The sequence below is a fragment of the Amphiura filiformis genome, chromosome 9 (genome assembly GCF_039555335.1).
Source record: "Amphiura filiformis chromosome 9, Afil_fr2py, whole genome shotgun sequence".
Lineage (NCBI taxonomy): Eukaryota > Metazoa > Echinodermata > Ophiuroidea > Amphilepidida > Amphiuridae > Amphiura > Amphiura filiformis.
The window spans coordinates 31,009,310-31,034,380 of record NC_092636.1 but is presented as its reverse complement, the minus strand read 5'-3'; the positions used below and the strand labels follow the sequence as shown (position 1 = coordinate 31,034,380).

At 34.4% G+C, this 25,071-nt stretch overlaps 1 protein-coding gene across 1 annotated transcript in view; it reads left to right on the top strand.

Annotated features, from left to right (window-relative positions):
• LOC140160858 (Na(+)/citrate cotransporter-like) overlaps nt 1–25,071 on the top strand; it is a 93,757-nt gene that overhangs the window by 57,237 nt on the left and 11,449 nt on the right. Inside the window, exons 2-5 of the mRNA XM_072184181.1 lie at nt 16,598–16,863; nt 18,114–18,246; nt 18,775–18,899; nt 19,640–19,990. Coding sequence (XP_072040282.1) covers nt 16,598–16,863; nt 18,114–18,246; nt 18,775–18,899; nt 19,640–19,990 — 875 coding nt within the window. The remainder of the gene's footprint in view (nt 1–16,597; nt 16,864–18,113; nt 18,247–18,774; nt 18,900–19,639; nt 19,991–25,071) is intronic.

The window sequence follows — 25,071 nt, the reverse complement described above, 5'->3', positions numbered from 1 at the left end:
TAGATGATTTTTTTTTCAACTTTTCAAATACATGTCTCTAAGGTACAAAAATCAAATTTTAAAATGTGTGTTTTGGCCCATATCTCCTCAACCATAGCTTGGATTTTCATCAAATTTTACATGAAAACGGAGAAACTATTTATCTTTTCACTTACATAAAAATTATTGCATTTTCCTCATGTGATTTAGGGATACGGTCACGTTTTATACGCAATATCATGTATTTTACAGTGCGTTCTGAACATTATTAGCCTATGCCAACTACGTATTTTGCGTAAAATGACGTTTTATTTTGAAAGAGTAGTGATTTAATCGCCAGAAATACATGATATTTGTTGACAGGAATTGATTGAAGTCTTTTAAAAGAGTGATTTTGGGAAAAAAATACTTAAAATTTAAAAAAAAGCTAATTTTTAGACAAAAAAACAAAAAACTTTAATAAAAGAGAATCACTACTATCTCTTTATTTAGATTACGAGTGCATACCGTGGGTTTTAGACTTTCTTACACTTTTAGAATATATTTTCTTCAAAAAGGCCTGGAATACCGTTCTTCTATAGCCAATAAGACAATGTTCATGTCCTAAAAGCAGCGGGTTAGTTTAAACACTTTTATTAACTTCGCAATAGCTTTTATGCCCCAAAATACTTCGTAATGTTACTTGAACCTATTAGCTCACTTGATAAGGCGTCTGTCTTATGCTCAAAAAGTCTGAGTTCGATTCCTAACGATTTAAAAAAAAATTTTTTTTTTGGGGGGGGGGGAGGGGTTGCTTTCTTATTAAAATTACCAATTTCTCACTTTTCTGTTGAAATGAAAATATGTAGGATTCTTATTTTCATAAATAACATCACAAATAAAAGCAGAGTGTCAACTGAGCTAACACACAGTACTTTTTCATCCATTATTGTATGTAATCGAAATTAATGCTAACAAGTTGATTTACTCCGTTGCTTCATTTGTTGCTTCATTTGTGGTAGACTGCGGTAAATTGGGAAAACAAGTGTGCATGGGTTCGATTCCTTTATTTCTTTTTGATCACGAGATGTTGTGATAACTTTTATTTTCTTCTATAGCTGTAATGTAACATTTTAATTGGTGGAAACAATAATTTTCCATTTTAAAACCCAAGTTTTGACAGTTAAAGTGACGAATAGTGAACTTAGACAGGGCCAAAATATCGTTTTAAGACATTTTAAGTGACCAGTCCCTAAATGTAGCCATCCAAATTTTTTTTGGTAAAGCCACATGATAAGATCTCTAACTGCTCCAAATTTGGTGTCAATATCATATTTACTTTTTTGAGTTATAAGCAAAAAACTGAAATTAGATGATTTTTTTTCAACTTTTCAAATACATGTCTCTAAGGTACAAAAATCAAATTTTAAAATGTGTGTTTTGGCCCATATCTCCTCAACCATAGCTTGGATTTTCATCAAATTTTACATGAAAACGGAGAAACTATTTATCTTTTCACTTACATAAAATTATTGCATTTTCCTCATGTGATTTAGGGATACGGTCACGTTTTATACGCAATATCATGTATTTTACAGTGCGTTCTGAACATTATTAGCCTATGCCAACTACGTATTTTGCGTAAAATGACGTTTTATTTTGAAAGAGTAGTGATTTAATCGCCAGAAATACATGATATTTGTTGACAGGAATTGATTGAAGTCTTTTAAAAGAGTGATTTTGGGAAAAAAATACTTAAAATTTAAAAAAAAAGCTAATTTTTAGACAAAAAAACAAAAAACTTTAATCATTTTCATCGTTTGCATCAAAAACGTATGTGGTATTTGCAACGAGTATATCGTGTAAATATAATCATAGTCGGCAGGAGTAGGCTTAAATTACATTTTATGACTGAAATTTATTAAAGCGCTTTCAAAGAAACTTATAGTAAGTATAGAAAGTAAAATATAGGTAGACATACAGAAAAAAAAGGACGGACATTGGCAAAATTAATAGAACGACGAATATAATATGATGAAGGATATTGTAAAATAATAACAAAAAAGAAAAGAAAAAGAAATCTAAATAAATTCAGGGGCTCGAACCCTTGTCCACTGCGCCTGTGGCAGATGCCGTATCCATTGCGCCACAGAGCTGTGTAACTAACAGGCTTAAACTATAATATAATGCTATTCAACATGCATGTATATAAATATACGCTCTACACACGATATACAGTCCAAAAAAATATATTTTTACGGCACTTGTTTCATTAACTGAATATTTATCATATAGCAGGTGTTGGCTGACATTGTGCTCCACATTTAGTTCAGTTTTTGTCCGGGATAAATGACTACGGGACAAAATCGGACGGTACACACGTCTTTAAAGAGTAAAGAATTTTAATATAATATTACTTTCTTTTTTCTTTTTACAAACGTGTATATCGTTCGTTTTTGTTTCCAAAATCATTTTACCCCGGCCCAAAACTGAAATATATGTGGAGCACAAATGTCAGCCAACACCTGCTATATGATAAATATTCAGTTAATGAAACAAATGCCGTAAAAGTGTGATTTGTTTGACTGTTTATCGTCCGTAGAGCGTATATTTATATACATGCATCTTGAATAGCATTATATTACAGTTTAAGCCTGTTAAAGTAATACAGCTCTGTGGTGCAATGGATACGGCATCTGCCACAGGCACAGTGGACACGGGTTCGAGCCCCTGAATTTATTTATATATCTTTTCGTTTCTTTTTTGTTGTTATTTTACAATATCCTTCATCATATTATATTCGTCGTTCTATTAATATAAAAAATAACATAGCACATAAAAAAGTAATTATCATAATATTATACATAATTTCTAAATTAGAATTTCATCATCTTCAGAAGATAGCAAACATCATTGACTATTCACCTTCATATCCTATTAGACTAGTCGACTTTCTGCTGAGTAATAGAAGTCTTAGGTGCGTTGTTTTAAAGTTAAAAACAGTCTCTATGTTTTTTTAAAGTCAATTGGCATGATTGGGGTAGGCTGAATCCAACAAACGTGGATACCATCAACAATTGTAATGTTTTGACATTATAATTTGCATAAAAACAAAATAACCGCCAAAATCATCAAATTAATATTTAAACCTCTGATAACTTTGGTAGTCATTTTGTTTGATGCAAATTAGCAGGTCAAAGCATATAAATTATTTTTGGTATCCGTGATTCATGAACTCAGCATACCCAAACTGACTTTTCATAGATACCACTTTAAACAAAAAATGCACCTTGATGGCTTATGCCCCTTTCCTAGAAATTCGACTAGTCTATTACAGGCATAGGCACACCTTTTGGATCCAATGATGATGATTATGATGATGATGATAATGATGATGATGATGATGATGATGATGATGATGATGATTATCACCACCATCATCATCATCAGCAGCAGCAGCAGCATCATCAAGACCTAATAATTGTATTCATTTCCTTATTAAACATATTTATAACTCGCGTATACCATTATGCGCAAAGCTGAAACCCTAATGCACGGCATAGGTCATTTAGATAATACAATGCCTCAGTGAACCGTTCAATAATTCGATTCTTCATTGACATTTGTACACGGAAGGTGATTTCGGGTCACGGTATGCCGGCTATAATAAAAGAGAATCACTACTATCTCTTTATTTAGATTACGAGTGCATACCGTGGGTTTTAGACTTTCTTACACTTTTAGAATATATTTTCTTCAAAAAGGCCTGGAATACCGTTCTTCTATAGCCAATAAGACAATTTTCATGTCCTAAAAGCAGCGGGTTAGTTTAAACACTTTTATTAACTTCGCAATAGCTTTTATGCCCCAAAATACTTCGTAATGTTACTTGAACCTATTAGCTCACTTGATAAGGCGTCTGTCTTATGCTCAAAAAGTCTGAGTTCGATTCCTAACGATTTAAAAAAAATAATTTTTTGGGGGGGGGGTTTGCTTTCTTATTAAAATTACCAATTTCTCACTTTTCTGTTGAAATGAAAATATGTAGGATTCTTATTTTCATAAATAACATCACAAATAAAAGCAGAGTGTCAACTGAGCTAACACACAGTACTTTTTCATCCATTATTGTATGTAATCGAAATTAATGCTAACAAGTTGATTTACTCCGTTGCTTCATTTGTTGCTTCATTTGTGGTAGACTGCGGTAAATTGGGAAAACAAGTGTGCATGGGTTCGATTCCTTTATTTCTTTTTTGATCACGAGATGTTGTGATAACTTTTATTTTCTTCTATAGCTGTAATGTAACATTTTAATTGGTGGAAACAATAATTTTCCATTTTAAAACCCACGTTTTTGACAGTTAAAGTGACGAATAGTGAACTTAGACAGGGCCAAAATATCGTTTTAAGACATTTTAAGTGACCAGTCCCTAAATTTCAAATGTAGCCATCCAAATTTTTTTTTTTTTTTTAAAGCCACATGATAAGATCTCTAACTGCTCCAAATTTGGTGTCAATATCATATTTACTTTTTGAGTTATAAGCAAAAAACTGAAATTAGATGATTTTTTTTCAACTTTTCAAATACAACCATGGCCAAAATGTGTTGGGACACTTATGGAAAACGTACACTATAGTATGACCTTATTTCCGTTATTATTAACGTGATAAAGTGGAGGTTTCTTTGGTGTCAAGCCTAAACACTTTCCTAACACACCTCAACCCTCCCCTTCCCCACCAATCAATGTTGGGTGCCACAAAGCTCGTGTGGCCAAAAAAGTCGAATTCAACATTGATCGGGGAGGGGGGGGCTATTTACATTACCCTATCAAACCGTCCCAACACTTATGGCCAGCATTGTCTCTAAGGTACAAAAATCAAATTTTAAAATGTGTGTTTTGGCCCATATCTCCTCAACCATAGCTTGGATTTTCATCAAATTTTACATGAAAACGGAGAAACTATTTATCTTTTCACTTACATAAAAATTATTGCATTTTCCTCATGTGATTTAGGGATACGGTCACGTTTTATACGCAATATCATGTATTTTACAGTGCGTTCTGAACATTATTAGCCTATGCCAACTACGTATTTTGCGTAAAATGACGTTTTATTTTGAAAGAGTAGTGATTTAATCGCCAGAAATACATGATATTTGTTGACAGGAATTGATTGAAGTCTTTTAAAAGAGTGATTTTGGGAAAAAAATACTTAAAATTAAAAAAAAGCTAATTTTTAGACAAAAAAAACAAAAACTTTAATCATTTTCATCGTTTGCATCAAAAACGTATGTGGTATTTGCAACGAGTATATCGTGTAAATATAATCATAGTCGGCAGGAGTAGGCTTAAATTACATTTTATGACTGAAATTTATTAAAGCGCTTTCAAAGAAACTTATAGTAAGTATAGAAAGTAAAATATAGGTAGACATACAGAAAAAAAAGGACGGACATTGGCAAAATTAATAGAACGAATATAATATGATGAAGGATATTGTAAAATAATAACAAAAAAAAAGAAAAAGAAATCTAAATAAATTCAGGGGCTCGAACCCTTGTCCACTGCGCCTGTGGCAGATGCCGTATCCATTGCGCCACAGAGCTGTGTAACTTCAACAGGCTTAAACTATAATATAATGCTATTCAACATGCATGTATATAAATATACGCTCTACACACGATATACAGTCCAAAAAAATATATTTTTACGGCACTTGTTTCATTAACTGAATATTTATCATATAGCAGGTGTTGGCTGACATTGTGCTCCACATTTAGTTCAGTTTTTGTCCGGGATAAATGACTACGGGACAAAATCGGACGGTACACACGTCTTTAAAGAGTAAAGAATTTTAATATAATATTACTTTCTTTTTTCTTTTTACAAACGTGTATATCGTTCGTTTTTGTCCCAAAATCATTTTACCCCGGCCCAAAACTGAAATATATGTGGAGCACAAATGTCAGCCAACACCTGCTATATGATAAATATTCAGTTAATGAAACAAATGCCGTAAAAGTGTGATTTGTTTGACTGTTTATCGTCCGTAGAGCGTATATTTATATACATGCATCTTGAATAGCATTATATTACAGTTTAAGCCTGTTAAAGTAATACAGCTCTGTGGTGCAATGGATACGGCATCTGCCACAGGCACAGTGGACACGGGTTCGAGCCCCTGAATTTATTTATATATCTTTTTCTTTTCTTTTTTGTTATTATTTTACAATATCCTTCATCATATTATATTCGTCGTTCTATTAATATAAAAAATAACATAGCACATAAAAAAGTAATTATCATAATATTATACATAATTTCTAAATTAGAATTTCATCATCTTCAGAAGATAGCAAACATCATTGACTATTCACCTTCATATCCTATTAGACTAGTCGACTTTCTGCTGAGTAATAGAAGTCTTAGGTGCGTTGTTTTAAAGTTAAAAACAGTCTCTATGTTTTTTAAAGTCAATTGGCATGATTGGGGTAGGCTGAATCCAACAAACGTGGATACCATCAACAATTGTAATGTTTTGACATTATAATTTGCATAAAAACAAAATAACCGCCAAAATCATCAAATTAATATTTAAAACTCTGATAACTTTGGTAGTCATTTTGTTTGATGCAAATTAGCAGGTCAAAGCATATAAATTATTTTTGGTATCCGTGATTCATGAACTCAGCATACCCAAACTGACTTTTCATAGATACCACTTTAAACAAAAATGCACCTTGATGGCTTATGCCCTTTCCTAGAAATTCGACTAGTCTATTACAGGCATAGGCACACCTTTTGGATCCAATGATGATGATTATGATGATGATGATAATGATGATGATGATGATGATGATGATTATCACCACCATCATCATCATCATCAGCAGCAGCAGCAGCATCATCAAGACCTAATAATTGTATTTATTTCCTTATTAAACATATTTATAACTCGCGTATACCATTATGCGCAAAGCTGAAACCCTAATGCACGGCATAGGTCATTTAGATAATACAATGCCTCAGTGAACCGTTCAATAATTCGATTCTTCATTGACATTTGTACACGGAAGGTGATTTCGGGTCACGGTATGCCGGCTATAATAAAAGAGAATCACTACTATCTCTTTATTTAGATTACGAGTGCATACCGTGGGTTTTAGACTTTCTTACACTTTTAGAATATATTTTCTTCAAAAAGGCCTGGAATACCGTTCTTCTATAGCCAATAAGACAATGTTCATGTCCTAAAAGCAGCGGGTTAGTTTAAACACTTTTATTAACTTCGCAATAGCTTTTATGCCCCAAAATACTTCGTAATGTTACTTGAACCTATTAGCTCACTTGATAAGGCGTCTGTCTTATGCTCAAAAGTCTGAGTTCGATTCCTAACGATTTAAAAAAAAAAATTTTTTTTTGGGGGGGGGGGGTTGCTTTCTTATTAAAATTACCAATTTCTCACTTTTCTGTTGAAATGAAAATATGTAGGATTCTTATTTTCATAAATAACATCACAAATAAAAGCAGAGTGTCAACTGAGCTAACACACAGTACTTTTTTTCATCCATTATTGTATGTAATCGAAATTAATGCTAACAAGTTGATTTACTCCGTTGCTTCATTTGTTGCTTCATTTGTGGTAGACTGCGGTAAATTGGGAAAACAAGTGTGCATGGGTTCGATTCCTTTATTTCTTTTTTGATCACGAGATGTTGTGATAACTTTTATTTTCTTCTATAGCTGTAATGTAACATTTTAATTGGTGGAAACAATAATTTTCCATTTTAAAACCCAAGTTTTTGACAGTTAAAGTGACGAATAGTGAACTTAGACAGGGCCAAAATATCGTTTTAAGACATTTTAAGTGACCAGTCCCTAAATTTCAAATGTAGCCATCCAAATTTTTTTGGTAAAGCCACATGATAAGATCTCTAACTGCTCCAAATTTGGTGTCAATATCATATTTACTTTTTGAGTTATAAGCAAAAAACTGAAATTAGATGATTTTTTTTTCAACTTTTCAAATACATGTCTCTAAGGTACAAAAAATCAAATTTTAAAATGTGTGTTTTGGCCCATATCTCCTCAACCATAGCTTGGATTTTCATCAAATTTTACATGAAAACGGAGAAACTATTTATCTTTTCACTTACATAAAAATTATTGCATTTTCCTCATGTGATTTAGGGATACGGTCACGTTTTATACGCAATATCATGTATTTTACAGTGCGTTCTGAACATTATTAGCCTATGCCAACTACGTATTTTGCGTAAAATGACGTTTTATTTTGAAAGAGTAGTGATTTAATCGCCAGAAATACATGATATTTGTTGACAGGAATTGATTGAAGTCTTTTAAAAGAGTGATTTTGGGAAAAAAATACTTAAAATTTAAAAAAAAGCTAATTTTTAGACAAAAAAAACAAAAAACTTTAATAAAAGAGAATCACTACTATCTCTTTATTTAGATTACGAGTGCATACCGTGGGTTTTAGACTTTCTTACACTTTTAGAATATATTTTCTTCAAAAAGGCCTGGAATACCGTTCTTCTATAGCCAATAAGACAATGTTCATGTCCTAAAAGCAGCGGGTTAGTTTAAACACTTTTATTAACTTCGCAATAGCTTTTATGCCCCAAAATACTTCGTAATGTTACTTGAACCTATTAGCTCACTTGATAAGGCGTCTGTCTTATGCTCAAAAAGTCTGAGTTCGATTCCTAACGATTTAAAAAAAAAATTTTTTTTGGGGGGGGTTGCTTTCTTATTAAAATTACCAATTTCTCACTTTTCTGTTGAAATGAAAATATGTAGGATTCTTATTTTCATAAATAACATCACAAATAAAAGCAGAGTGTCAACTGAGCTAACACACAGTACTTTTTCATCCATTATTGTATGTAATCGAAATTAATGCTAACAAGTTGATTTACTCCGTTGCTTCATTTGTTGCTTCATTTGTGGTAGACTGCGGTAAATTGGGAAAACAAGTGTGCATGGGTTCGATTCCTTTATTTCTTTTTTGATCACGAGATGTTGTGATAACTTTTATTTTCTTCTATAGCTGTAATGTAACATTTTAATTGGTGGAAACAATAATTTTCCATTTTAAAACCCAAGTTTTTGACAGTTAAAGTGACGAATAGTGAACTTAGACAGGGCCAAAATATCGTTTTAAGACATTTTAAGTGACCAGTCCCTAAATGTAGCCATCCAAATTTTTTTTGGTAAAGCCACATGATAAGATCTCTAACTGCTCCAAATTTGGTGTCAATATCATATTTACTTTTTGAGTTATAAGCAAAAAACTGAAATTAGATGATTTTTTTTTCAACTTTTCAAATACATGTCTCTAAAAAAAAAAAATCAAATTTTAAAATGTGTGTTTTGGCCCATATCTCCTCAACCATAGCTTGGATTTTCATCAAATTTTACATGAAAACGGAGAAACTATTTATCTTTTCACTTACATAAAAATTATTGCATTTTCCTCATGTGATTTAGGGATACGGTCACGTTTTATACGCAATATCATGTATTTTACAGTGCGTTCTGAACATTATTAGCCTATGCCAACTACGTATTTTGCGTAAAATGACGTTTTATTTTGAAAGAGTAGTGATTTAATCGCCAGAAATACATGATATTTGTTGACAGGAATTGATTGAAGTCTTTTAAAAGAGTGATTTTGGGAAAAAAATACTTAAAATTTAAAAAAAAAGCTAATTTTTAGACAAAAAAACAAAAAACTTTAATCATTTTCATCGTTTGCATCAAAAACGTATGTGGTATTTGCAACGAGTATATCGTGTAAATATAATCATAGTCGGCAGGAGTAGGCTTAAATTACATTTTATGACTGAAATTTATTAAAGCGCTTTCAAAGAAACTTATAGTAAGTATAGAAAGTAAAATATAGGTAGACATACAGAAAAAAAAGGACGGACATTGGCAAAAATTAATAGAACGACGAATATAATATGATGAAGGATGTAAAATAATAAAGAAAAAGAAAAGAAAAAGAAATCTAAATAAATTCAGGGGCTCGAACCCTTGTCCACTGCGCCTGTGGCAGATGCCGTATCCATTGCGCCACAGAGCTGTGTAACTTCAACAGGCTTAAACTATAATATAATGCTATTCAACATGCATGTATATAAATATACGCTCTACACACGATATACAGTCCAAAAAAATATATTTTTACGGCACTTGTTTCATTAACTGAATATTTATCATATAGCAGGTGTTGGCTGACATTGTGCTCCACATTTAGTTCAGTTTTTGTCCGGGCTAAATGACTACGGGACAAAATCGAACGGTACACACGTCTTTAAAGAGTAAAGAATTTTAATATAATATTACTTTTCTTTTTCTTTTTACAAACGTGTATATCGTTCGTTTTTGTCCCAAAATCATTTTACCCCGGCCCAAACTGAAACTGAAATATATGTGGAGCACAAATGTCAGCCAACACCTGCTATATGATAAATATTCAGTTAATGAAACAAATGCCGTAAAAGTGTGATTTGTTTGACTGTTTATCGTCCGTAGAGCGTATATTTATATACATGCATCTTGAATAGCATTATATTACAGTTTAAGCCTGTTAAAGTAATACAGCTCTGTGGTGCAATGGATACGGCATCTGCCACAGGCACAGTGGACACGGGTTCGAGCCCTGAATTTATTTATATATCTTTTTCTTTTTTTTTGTTATTATTTTACAATATCCTTCATCATATTATATTCGTCGTTCTATTAATATAAAAAATAACATAGCACATAAAAAAGTAATTATCATAATATTATACATAATTTCTAAATTAGAATTTCATCATCTTCAGAAGATAGCAAACATCATTGACTATTCACCTTCATATCCTATTAGACTAGTCGACTTTCTGCTGAGTAATAGAAGTCTTAGGTGCGTTGTTTAAAGTTAAAAACAGTCTCTATGTTTTTTAAAGTCAATTGGCATGATTGGGGTAGGCTGAATCCAACAAACGTGGATACCATCAACAATTGTAATGTTTTGACATTATAATTTGCATAAAAACAAAATAACCGCCAAAATCATCAAATTAATATTTAAACCTCTGATAACTTTGGTAGTCATTTTGTTTGATGCAAATTAGCAGGTCAAAGCATATAAATTATTTTTGGTATCCGTGATTCATGAACTCAGCATACCCAAACTGACTTTTCATAGATACCACTTTAAACAAAAAATGCACCTTGATGGCTTATGCCCTTTCCTAGAAATTCGACTAGTCTATTACAGGCATAGGCACACCTTTTGGATCCAATGATGATGATTATGATGATGATGATAATGATGATGATGATGATGATGATGATTATCACCACCATCATCATCATCAGCAGCAGCAGCAGCAGCATCATCAAGACCTAATAATTGTATTCATTTCCTTATTAAACATATTTATAACTCGCGTATACCATTATGCGCAAAGCTGAAACCCTAATGCACGGCATAGGTCATTTAGATAATACAATGCCTCAGTGAACCGTTCAATAATTCGATTCTTCATTGACATTTGTACACGGAAGGTGATTTCGGGTCACGGTATGCCGGCTATAATAAAAGAGAATCACTACTATCTCTTTATTTAGATTACGAGTGCATACCGTGGGTTTTAGACTTTCTTACACTTTTAGAATATATTTTCTTCAAAAGGCCTGGAATACCGTTCTTCTATAGCCAATAAGACAATTTTCATGTCCTAAAAGCAGCGGGTTAGTTTAAACACTTTTATTAACTTCGCAATAGCTTTTATGCCCCAAAATACTTCGTAATGTTACTTGAACCTATTAGCTCACTTGATAAGGCGTCTGTCTTATGCTCAAAAAGTCTGAGTTCGATTCTAACGATTTAAAAAAAATAATTTTTTGGGGGGGTTTGCTTTCTTATTAAAATTACCAATTTCTCACTTTTCTGTTGAAATGAAAATATGTAGGATTCTTATTTTCATAAATAACATCACAAATAAAAGCAGAGTGTCAACTGAGCTAACACACAGTACTTTTTCATCCATTATTGTATGTAATCGAAATTAATGCTAACAAGTTGATTTACTCCGTTGCTTCATTTGTTGCTTCATTTGTGGTAGACTGCGGTAAATTGGGAAAACAAGTGTGCATGGGTTCGATTCCTTTATTTCTTTTTTGATCACGAGATGTTGTGATAACTTTTATTTTCTTCTATAGCTGTAATGTAACATTTTAATTGGTGGAAACAATAATTTTCCATTTTAAAACCCACGTTTTTGACAGTTAAAGTGACGAATAGTGAACTTAGACAGGGCCAAAATATCGTTTTAAGACATTTTAAGTGACCAGTCCCTAAATTTCAAATGTAGCCATCCAAATTTTTTTTTTGTAAAGCCACATGATAAGATCTCTAACTGCTCCAAATTTGGTGTCAATATCATATTTACTTTTTGAGTTATAAGCAAAAAACTGAAATTAGATGATTTTTTTCAACTTTTCAAATACAACCATGGCCAAAATGTGTTGGGACACTTATGGAAAACGTACACTATAGTATGACCTTATTTCCGTTATTATTAACGTGATAAAGTGGAGGTTTCTTTGGTGTCAAGCCTAAACACTTTCCTAACACCTCAACCCTCCCCTTCCCCACCAATCAATGTTGGGTGCCACAAAGCTCGTGTGACCAAAAAAGTCGAATTCAACATTGATCGGGGGAGGGGGGGGGGGGGGGGCTTATTTACATTACCCTATCAAACCGTCCCAACACTTATGGCCAGCATTGTCTCTAAGGTACAAAAAATCAAATTTTAAAATGTGTGTTTTGGCCCATATCTCCTCAACCATAGCTTGGATTTTCATCAAATTTTACATGAAAACGGAGAAACTATTTATCTTTTCACTTACATAAAAATTATTGCATTTTCCTCATGTGATTTAGGGATACGGTCACGTTTTATACGCAATATCATGTATTTTACAGTGCGTTCTGAACATTATTAGCCTATGCCAACTACGTATTTTGCGTAAAATGACGTTTTATTTTGAAAGAGTAGTGATTTAATCGCCAGAAATACATGATATTTGTTGACAGGAATTGATTGAAGTCTTTTAAAAGAGTGATTTTGGGAAAAAAATACTTAAAATTAAAAAAAAAGCTAATTTTTAGACAAAAAACAAAAACTTTAATCATTTTCATCGTTTGCATCAAAAACGTATGTGGTATTTGCAACGAGTATATCGTGTAAATATAATCATAGTCGGCAGGAGTAGGCTTAAATTACATTTTATGACTGAAATTTATTAAAGCGCTTTCAAAGAAACTTATAGTAAGTATAGAAAGTAAAATATAGGTAGACATACAGAAAAAAAGAAGGACGGACATTGGCAAAAATTAATAGAACGACGAATATAATATGATGAAGGATATTGTAAAATAATAAAAAAAAAGAAAAGAAAAAGAAATCTAAATAAATTCAGGGGCTCGAACCCTTGTCCACTGCGCCTGTGGCAGATGCCGTATCCATTGCGCCACAGAGCTGTGTAACTTCAACAGGCTTAAACTATAATATAATGCTATTCAACATGCATGTATATAAATATACGCTCTACACACGATATACAGTCCAAAAAAATATATTTTTACGGCACTTGTTTCATTAACTGAATATTTATCATATAGCAGGTGTTGGTTGACATTGTGCTCACATTTAGTTCAGTTTTTGTCCGGGATAAATGACTACGGGACAAAATCGGACGGTACACACGTCTTTAAAGAGTAAAGAATTTTAATATAATATTACTTTCTTTTTTCTTTTTACAAACATGTATATCGTTCGTTTTTGTCCCAAAATCATTTTACCCCGGCCCAAAACTGAAATATATGTGGAGCACAAATGATAAATATTCAGTTAATGAAACAAATGCCGTAAAAGTGTGATTTGTTTGACTGTTTATCGTCCGTAGAGCGTATATTTATATACATGCATCTTGAATAGCATTATATTACAGTTTAAGCCTGTTAAAGTAATACAGCTCTGTGGTGCAATGGATACGGCATCTGCCACAGGCACAGTGGACACGGGTTCGAGCCCTGAATTTATTTATATATCTTTTTTCTTTTCTTTTTGTTATTATTTTACAATATCCTTCATCATATTATATTCGTCGTTCTATTAATATAAAAAATAACATAGCACATAAAAAAGTAATTATCATAATATTATACATAATTTCTAAATTAGAATTTCATCATCTTCAGAAGATAGCAAACATCATTGACTATTCACCTTCATATCCTATTAGACTAGTCGACTTTCTGCTGAGTAATAGAAGTCTTAGGTGCGTTGTTTTAAAGTTAAAAACAGTCTCTATGTTTTTTAAAGTCAATTGGCATGATTGGGGTAGGCTGAATCCAACAAACGTGGATACCATCAACAATTGTAATGTTTTGACATTATAATTTGCATAAAAAACAAAATAACCGCCAAAATCATCAAATTAATATTTAAACCTCTGATAACTTTGGTAGTCATTTTGTTTGATGCAAATTAGCAGGTCAAAGCATATAAATTATTTTTGGTATCCGTGATTCATGAACTCAGCATACCCAAACTGACTTTTCATAGATACCACTTTAAACAAAAATGCACCTTGATGGCTTATGCCCCTTTCCTAGAAATTCGACTAGTCTATTACAGGCATAGGCACACCTTTTGGATCCAATGATGATGATTATGATGATGATGATAATGATGATGATGATGATGATGATGATTATCACCACCATCATCATCATCATCAGCAGCAGCAGCAGCAGCATCATCAAGACCTAATAATTGTATTTATTTCCTTATTAAACATATTTATAACTCGCGTATACCATTATGCGCAAAGCTGAAACCCTAATGCACGGCATAGGTCATTTAGATAATACAATGCCTCAGTGAACCGTTCAATAATTCGATTCTTCATTGACATTTGTACACGGAAGGTGATTTCGGGTCACGGTATGCCGGCTATAATAAAAGAGAATCACTACTATCTCTTTATTTAGATTACGAGTGCATACCGTGGGTTTTAGACTTTCTTACACTTTTAGAATATATTTTCTTCAAAAAGGCCTGGAATACCGTTCTTCTATAGCCAATAAGACAATTTTCATGTCCTAAAAGCAGCGGGTTAGTTTAAACACTTTTATTAACTTCGCAATAGCTTTTATGCCCCAAAATACTTCGTAATGTTACTTGAACCTATTAGCTCACTTGATAAGGCGTCTGTCTTATGCTCAAAAAGTCTGAGTTCGATTCCTAACGATTTAAAAAAAAAAAATAATTTGGGGGGGGGGGGTTGCTTTCTTATTAAAATTACCAATTTCTCACTTTTCTGTTGAAATGAAAATATGTAGGATTCTTATTTTCATAAATAACATCACAAATAAAAGCAGAGTGTCAACTGAGCTAACACACAGTACTTTTTCATCCATTATTGTATGTAATCGAAATTAATGCTAACAAGTTGATTTACTCCGTTGCTTCATTTGTTGCTTCATTTGTGGTAGACTGCGGTAAATTGGGAAAACAAGTGTGCATGGGTTCGATTCCTTTATTTCTTTTTTGATCACGAGATGTTGTGATAACTTTTATTTTCTTCTATAGCTGTAATGTAACATTTTAATTGGTGGAAACAATAATTTTTCATTTTAAAACCCACGTTTTTGACAGTTAAAGTGACGAATAGTGAACTTAGACAGGGCCAAAATATCGTTTTAAGACATTTTAAGTGACCAGTCCCTAAATTTCAAATGTAGCCATCCAATTTTTTTTTGTAAAGCCACATGATAAGATCTCTAACTGCTCCAAATTTGGTGTCAATATCATATTTACTTTTTGAGTTATAAGCAAAAAACTGAAATTAGATGATTTTTTTTCAACTTTTCAAATACAACCATGGCCAAAATGTGTTGGGACACTTATGGAAAACGTACACTATAGTATGACCTTATTTCCGTTATTATTAACGTGATAAAGTGGAGGTTTCTTTGGTGTCAAGCCTAAACACTTTCCTAACACCCCAACCCTCCCCCTTCCCCACCAATCAATGTTGGGTGCCACAAAGCTCGTGTGACCAAAAAGTCGAATTCAACATTGATCGGGGGAGTGGGGGGGCTTATTTACATTACCCTATCAAACCGTCCCAACACTTATGGCCAGCATTGTAGGTATCTTTGCCAATTTGGACCTGCTGAATCAAAAAATGCGGCGAGCAAGCATTATTTTGAGTCTATGACCCTTAAAATGACCCCAGAAATGACCCCATAGGGTTATACAGGGGTAAAAACTTAAACATGCTCCGATTTCATTCATCAGCATATCAAAATATCCGTCTGGTCGTAAGAATCACAAAAATATAAATTCTGTTCATGTATAACCGGTGGTTGCGGAGTTATGTGCCAAAAAGGGTCGAAGGTCCATTTTCAATTTGTACAGGGTTCAAAAATTAAAGTTGTTCCACCTTTTTTGGACTCAACAGGTCCAAATTAGTAAAGATACCTAGGTGATCAACTTTTACTAACTTATTCATTAAAAAAATTATAATTTTTTTATTTGTTTCAGGTTGGGTATACTGCCTATTCGATCGTGCTAATGGCAGTATACTGGTGCACAGAATGTATCCCACTCGCCGCCACAGCCATGTTTCCAATTATACTATTCCCGTTGTTTGGCATCGTAGATTCAACGACTGTTTGTTCTCAATATATGAAAGACATCAACGTGTTATTCTTTGCCGGATTAATGGTAGCGATTGCAGTAGAACACTGGAATCTTCACAAGAGAATTGCCTTGGTTGTTTTGTTGATGGTCGGCGCCAAACCCAGATGGTAAGATATCGGGTGATGAGGTTGTGTGAGAAATGTGTGATCAAATAAAATTCCCTTTAAAAGTTTCAAAGATAAGTTGTACATTGAGAGAGAGAGAGAAAAGGCCTGACTTTTCAGTATTGACTTGTTACACATGGATGATTTCTGAAAATCATAGTTGTGACGTGTCATGTCAAAAACAGACACTTTTGGGCAGGTTATCAATTTCGAGGTTTTTACATTATCTTAAATATAAAGATATTTTGCTCCACAACGCCGTTTTCCACAATGAAATCGGACATTCCTAAGCGAAGATATTGAGTTCGTAAGTTATGGTATTATTAAATTGGAAATTGAGATATCGGCCTTTAAAAACATTATTGACAATATTGAGTAGCTTTGAAAAATCACCCCTGGCAGGTTTTTGGCTATTTTTTCATTTACGATCCTGCCCAAAAGTGTCTGCTTTCGATATACCACGTCACATTTGGTTCTAGGCAGATTGCATGATAACTAGCCAGTTAACTGAAATAATCATCTCCCAATTTTGCAAAAATGAAAACACATAGACGTTCACTGTCAACATGCAAAAAGAGTTTTTTCATACATTTGACCAATCAATCAAATCTCTCTAAACTTACGACGGAGAACCCGTCGTTATTTTATAACAAAGAAACCAAGAACCGAAATATAAATCATTATATACCTCATATATAGATTCCTGTCATCTGATTGGTTGAAAGTGCAGTCATTGAATTAACTATGCCCGCAAAATGAACTATGGACCGGTCCATGGAAATGAACTATGGACCGGTCACGTGCGTCACGATCAAACTGCGTGTTTTCCCAGCGTAAAATGATATTACGCACGCGTTAATGTTTTCACGCGCTATAAATACGCAGAAATCGCAGATTGTAATCTGTGTGCCGTTCGCATTGAAACTATTCATTTCTCTTCCCAAAATCGATGCTTTTAACCAAACAGATGACAAGAATCTTAAGATTTGGTATATAAAACAAATATTGACTGCTTTTTATTCGGGGCATGGTTAAAATTATAGGCCCAAGGTGATCTCAAAACCATGACTATGCCCCGAGGCGTAGCCGAGGGGCATAGTCATGGTTTTGAGATCACCTTGGGCCTATATTTGTATACTATTATCCAATACGGACAAAGTGAAACGATTCGGTTTACACAAGCTCAGTGAATGTATTTGCAGTGTCTGCTGTACATTTTAATGTGATGTATTGTCTTGACTTCCTATTACCAGGTTAATGCTGGGATTCATGATTACCACAGCATTTCTATCAATGTGGATGAGTAATACGGCAACGACAGCAATGATGATACCTATAGCTCAGGCTGTGCTTAATGAACTTAAAGAGACAGACGTGGATGAAGAGGTAGGCTTAAATAGAAATAATAGTGACTATCTGCACAGCAAATGTTTAGTAGTTCACACAGATTGGGATATTGGAAAGGTCTCACCCAATAAGGAATTGTAAGGAGCAATTTCCTTTCATTCTTTTTCGCTCTCCTTTTTGTTTTCATTCTCCTCTTCTCCCTCCTTTGTCTTGTTATCTGTGCCTGTGTAACAGGGCATAGATATTCTGCTTCTTCTAATTCTCATGACTTCTGTTGCTACAACTGAGCCATCTTTTAGTTCTTTTTCTACGTCGTCGTCGTCGTCTTCTTCTTCGATGCCAACCTCTTCTTTTTCTTTAACTTCTGATGATGGAAAACAAATATAAATTTAACACGTTTGTAACTTTTGAAATATAATAAAACCATAAATTCCACATTAGCACGTTATTAGAAGGACATTCCGTAATTAAGGAGTTTACCCACACGCTGCTATACTTAGAGGCTTAATTTTGAACCGTACTCGTTAAGGTAAATGATATTAATCTTGAGTCTGTGTTTTAATCTAGAATGGAGAGAATGTAGACGATGACGTCGTCACTTCAGATAGTACCGAAAATAATGGCAATAACAAAGAAAGTTTGCCAACTTACCAAGAAACTATCGAGATGGAAGATGTCAACAGAGAAAACAAGTAAGCCTGAGCTTCTTTTCTGATTAAATCAAATCCAGCGCCCCGCATTGTAAATGCAGCATGATTTCATTTTTGGCTTAGAACGTGTTAATAACATTTTAAAGTCGGGTTATAATACAAAGAGCATGAAAACATTTTGTATGAAAAAGCACCATCAAATGATTTTAGAATCGTGTCAAGATGTTATTGCAAAACGATTCTCATTTTGGTTCTGCAATAACTTTGATACCTCATTTGTCTGGATAGCTCAAATTTTGTAGCAATTATGACTTCTTGCATGAAAAATGATGCAGATCCAAAAGTTGCACTAATACTCAAGTCAATGGACCATTTCATTACTGATCAAGGTTGACCCGCTGTGATCAGTGATGGGTTTAGGTGCAACTTTTGAGTCCACATCTTATTCATTCAAACTGTCGCCTTGGCAACACATTTTGGGCTATTTAGACAAATGAGACATCACAAACAAAACAACAACAACTTGCTGTCGTTTTGATGTTTTCAGTTTTCCCCAGTTTAATGCTTTTTAAGTGGTGTATTAATAAATGTAGGTCCACGTTCAGTACAAGTATATAGCAAGTGTACCCACGAACATAATCCATAAAACACACATAAACATCATTTATAGGGATGATATACTTCGAGAACAGAATAAGCAGCTTGAATGTTTCTTATTAATGTATATTAAACAGCTATCATACTTAGGATATTTTTCTGATTGATATGTTCTTATTATATAGTTTTGTGACACCAAAGATATATGCACCTAACCCATCGACGTCGACACCAAATAGCACAACCAACCCCTCAATGCTCACCTCGATGTTGACACCCAATTTTAAAAGCAGCCGCCACGATCACGAAGCCGATGCCGTGTCTATCAAGTCTATAAATCACATTAAATCAGAAGCTAGTATTGCGGGTTCTAATGCTGCCTGTTCAAATCATGGAGATGAAGAGGAAGAAGATCATTCCTACGTTTACATATGTAAAGGAATAATTCTATCTGTGCCGTACGCAGCAAACATCGGAGGTACTGGAACATTAATTGGAACCGGGCCTAATCTGGTGCTGATAGGACAAGCAGAAAGGTAAGGGATCAAATCAAAACTCGACCGCCGGTTGACTGCCGGTTCCGGCTGGTTCCGTCCGGTTGGAGCCGGTTTCTATTGTTCTAAACAATGAAACGCGGTTCAACCGCCGGCCAACCGCCGGTCGAGTTTGGATTTGATCCCTAAATGGGTGTCCGTCCGAAGGTTCGTTATGTCAAATATGAAATAAGATAAGCTAAGGTTAGGGCTAGGTTTAGGCTTAAGGTGGAGTCGACATGGCTAACCTTATTTAATATTCAACACAACAAACCTTATTTTCGACATACCGAACCTTGGATATAGAGGGCTGCAACTACAGTAATCCAAAAAACGAAGGTACCAGTTATGTGCATCCCCTGTATATCCTAAACAAAGACAGATATGTCATAATTGGAATCAGCAGCCATTAGCTGCATCTTTGAGCTCGAATTTGTTGAAATTGTTCTAGAAATAAAAACACGACGATCTAAAAAAACAAACCCAAGGAATTAAGATGCCAATTTAAAAGTGATCTTTGACCTCCGTATGTGACTTTGGATAAACCAATACATGAAGGTATTTATAAAGCACCTTTAAAATTTAGCAAAGCGCTGAACAAGGAGAGAAAGGATGGAAAAAAAGAAACACAGCGGAACAAGAAAGAAGCTAACTGAAAAGGTGAGTTTTCAGTTTCTTCCTGAAAACTGGAATTGATGGAGACTCCCTGATGGCTTTAGGGAGTTTGTTCCATTCCCTTGGGCCAGAGACAGAAAAGGTATTTAAACCAGATCCTCTATGTGCACTAGGCTGACTAAAGCAGGGTCTTATCGGAAGAAGATCTCAATTCTCTTCCGGGACCATAGGCTGAAAGAAGGCTTCCGGGAGCATAGGCTGAAAGAAGCTCACAACGATAATTCGGGGCACGGCCCTGAGAGCACTTGAAATACAGCTACGAATCAAGTTTGGTTGTGAATTATGGTGACGCTGGTCGGTAAAAACCATTCGAAAAGTTGTTAGCTTTTGGACAATTAGCAGAATATTTGGATAATAAACCCGGAATCATTAATTTCAAATAGCTTTTTCAATACGAGAAAAGTGCTTTCAAAGCTCTTGAAATCACAATCATATAGCTGCTTTAGGATCAAAATTGTTTTCGTGACACTTAATTTTGTCATGACGAGCATCTCATTGTATATTTACTCGATTGATTTGGTTACTGTAGTCGATGACATTACATCAAAAGAAGGAATTGCTTTCAGGTAACCTTAACCAAAACGCTTTCTTAACCCGATCTCTAGTGAAATAACATCTCATTATGTTTTTCGAGATAAATTTGACCTAATTATGTCTATATTCAGGTTACAGTTTCTAGTGAGATTTTATTATTTCCCTAAAAATCTGGTAAAATGGCCTAGGAGTTTTAAGAGTGTAGGCGTATCTCCACAAAAGAGGCTTAGCCCCGCTTCATGCATATTCTCGACCTAGTTAGGGGACTAGTCAACAAAACGTGGCAAGTAACAATATAGGAGATACGGAAATTAAAACGGGAAGTATCGTTATAAGTAATACGAAAAATACCCATTGTAAGATGCATCTGCCGGTTAATTTGTCACGTAGCCCATTTATCCTATGTCTATTAAATAAGTCGACGAAAAAAATCCATATTCTACGGGCGTACGGACTTTTTTGGAAGAGGCTATAATGTAAGAAATCACCATAAACTTGAAATATCTAAAAAACAAACCGCTAATATATTTTTCAAACAATTTCATCACCCCACTTCGGCCAAAAAAGGGGTGGTTTTTACTTGCATACAGCTAAGCTAAAAAAATAAAAACGCAAAATCCGGGTTGGACGGCCCCGACGAACAGGGTTATCTTTTTCGTCGCCTAAAGCTTCTGTGCATATCCATGCATAATATTGATCTGTTTTTGCTACTGCCATATCATAACTACACGTGATAAGATGTTGCTCTATATTGGTTTATAGTATATAAATAGACAAAGCAGAGAAGTACGCCGTACAATAATGCATTGTTTTAATTAAACCTTACATTTTCCCGCGGAACTTGTACATTCCTTGAAAACTAATAAATTGTTCGGTTTCAGTAAACAGATTATTTACAGTGACGGTTCGCGTTACCGACAGCTGAAATCAACCCAAGTCATCCCGATCCCATGATAAGTCTTTATATAGGATCCACAATTTATGTATCCCATACACTTTTTAAAATAAATTGAAAAATATTTTACGAAATGTAAAAAGGTATGTATACTATAAAACAAATAAGGCTATACATTGTATAGCCTTATTTGTTTTACCAACCTGGTCTCCTAACTAAACTGCCGAACACAGTCAGTAAATAATGATTTTAAACTGATCATAATGATATTAAACTGATCATATACGGCAGTTTAAGATACATAAAGAGTGATAGCGACCTCTATTGTTAATAATTTATTGTTGATTAACTTTATTACGTAAATGAAACGTTTGGAATAACAATATTGTTCAAGATCGCCCTGCAGGGCTACAAAGGAACAATTACCGCCGAAAACAATAGTGATCAAGCTTAAACTATAAACTAACCCCCGATAGAGGGCAGGGTCTGAAGAATGGGGCAATTTAAGAGGAAAACATAAAGTGGTATATTGGAACTCCATTAGTTGCAAGTCCTCACTATGGGAGTTTTCAGCCTCAACTCTTCCAGGCTTGCGGCCTTGATGTCTTTTATTGATACTGGGCCCCCAGCCCGTGAGGGCTTATAAATCAAGGCCGCAAACCTGGTATGACTGAGGCCGGAAACTCCCATAGTGAGTAATTAACGGAGTTCCAATATATAATAGCCCCGCAGGGCAAGAAAGCAAGAGTAACCTTAATGTCAAGTTGACCAACAGAGGACGTTAATATAGTCATCATAAACTGCTCTATACTGTAGTCAGTTTAGGGCCATGTAAACTGACTATATACGACCAGGTTGTGGTTTTACACATGTGGACCAATTTACAGCGTCACATATTGTAACTTCAGTCACAATTTCATTATCTAAAAAAGAGGCCGTTTTAAAAGTTGTATCTGATTCCGTAGGACCCAAGTCACCCAACTCGTAAAATAATACAGTAGGCCAGGACTATTCATGTCTTTGTTGAGGAAAACCTGACTGCTATGGACTCATGTATGCAACTTTTAAATCGGCCCCCTTTTACATAATGAAATTGTTACTGAACGCAATGATGTATGACACTATAAATTGGTCCTCACGTGTAAAACAAATAAGGCTACACACACGTTTATAACTGGAACTTGTAAGTTGTGGATCCTATATTTAGCACATACCGAATGAAGACAATTTTAATGAGGTTGTTAGTGACTGCGATGATGTTCTGTGAACACTGAACACCCTATAAAGCAAAGCATAACGAGATTCTAAGCATGTATTTTCTATAGCCAAAATACTCCATGTCCTTGGAACCACACTATTTCCAGGGAAAGTAAAAACAAACCTGTGATCAGATACAGGAAAATTGAGAGAACAGAGGAACGAACCCCCTCGGGCACCCCAGAACAAGTCATCAACAGAATTTGGTTTTGTCAGCCCCATGTTGAATGATCTTCATAAGCCACTGGACTTGCAATGCATCATAGGAAGACTTGATTTTGTGATACGATAGGTTATTATAGTAGACAGGCCACATCGCTTCGTATCTGTTTTAGTTAAGATTTTCGTGTAATAATACTAAACAGCTACGATACTTTTTCTTGAATTTGGCCTAGATGTATTATGTAGTGTGCAAATATAATTCATATCATTATTAATTAATTAATTAATTGTAAGCATTTTTTTCAAACAAAAATGCCATTTGGATATTTGGGGCATCTAATCTTGACGGCACGTGTCTGTGGAAATAATTGATCGTGTTTCTTGTGTTTCACTTTTTTTTTTTGTACGAGACATGCGAGATTTAATTTTTAGACATGCTTAAGGGAGGTCTAATGAGCGTGAACCTGGTTTGGATGCAGAGGGAGTGTGCCTGTAAGCCAGACACAGCCACCAGAAAAGGACCAGCTCAGATCGCGCGCCAAATAAGTTTGCAGTCCAGAAATTTCATTTTTTCTCAGCCTTGCAAAAAATAGGCAGAGGTGGGAATCGAACCCGGGACCTCGGTGTTGTAAAACCTACTGCGTTACCACTGAGCCAACTGACAATCAGCTATGAGAAGTTTGATAGTAATCCTTGATATTGCTGAATAGAATAAATCAATACTGATAGGTCTATTTATCTAATGTACGATGTTATTCAAATTGGCCTATAAACTAGGAATATAATGTGAAATGACTATCAATCGATCAATCAATCAAGTTGTCAAGTTATCAACAATCAATAATAAACCGACGTAGGCCTATCATGGAATATTACTAACTAGGCCTACTAACTAATATACCAAATAAATAAAATAAATAAATAAGTCAGTAAATAAATAAATAGGCATAGGCCTAAATAAATAAATAAATACATAATGCAGAATGCAGTTAGTATTTTAGTTGCAAAATTCCAAACATTCTATTCACACATTCTATTATAATTTTCTGCTATACACGCAAAGGACCTGTGCCTTTAATATGTCCGCGCCTAATCAATAATGAGTCTTTCACCATGCTCACACACCATGTTAAACTATTGTATCCCTGCAAGTATTATACTGACCAAGTCCTAACACCTCAATGAAATGGATGCTATAACGTACCCAATCAAGCGAACATATCAAGGTCATATCAGGGCGTTATACAAAGAATGGTCAAAGGTCAACGTTTCCAAAGAAGTATAGTAATAGATGTAGACACAAGCTTTCGTGCGGGAAACATAAACACATAGTCGTCAGTGTGGTTTTTATGAGATGTGATACGGCGCTGAAGTCTATTGGCTGTCCCAAAATCAGTACCAGACCCGGTTTCCAGACGGCAATGTGTGTGTTGTTACAAGGAATGCAAACTCATTTTATCAATGAGTGAACCACATAGAGGAATACGACATCTATCGTGAGCCAATCTGCATTCTGTTGCCTGCAAAAGCCGACGATCAGGTAAAAATTCTAAAAGCAGCG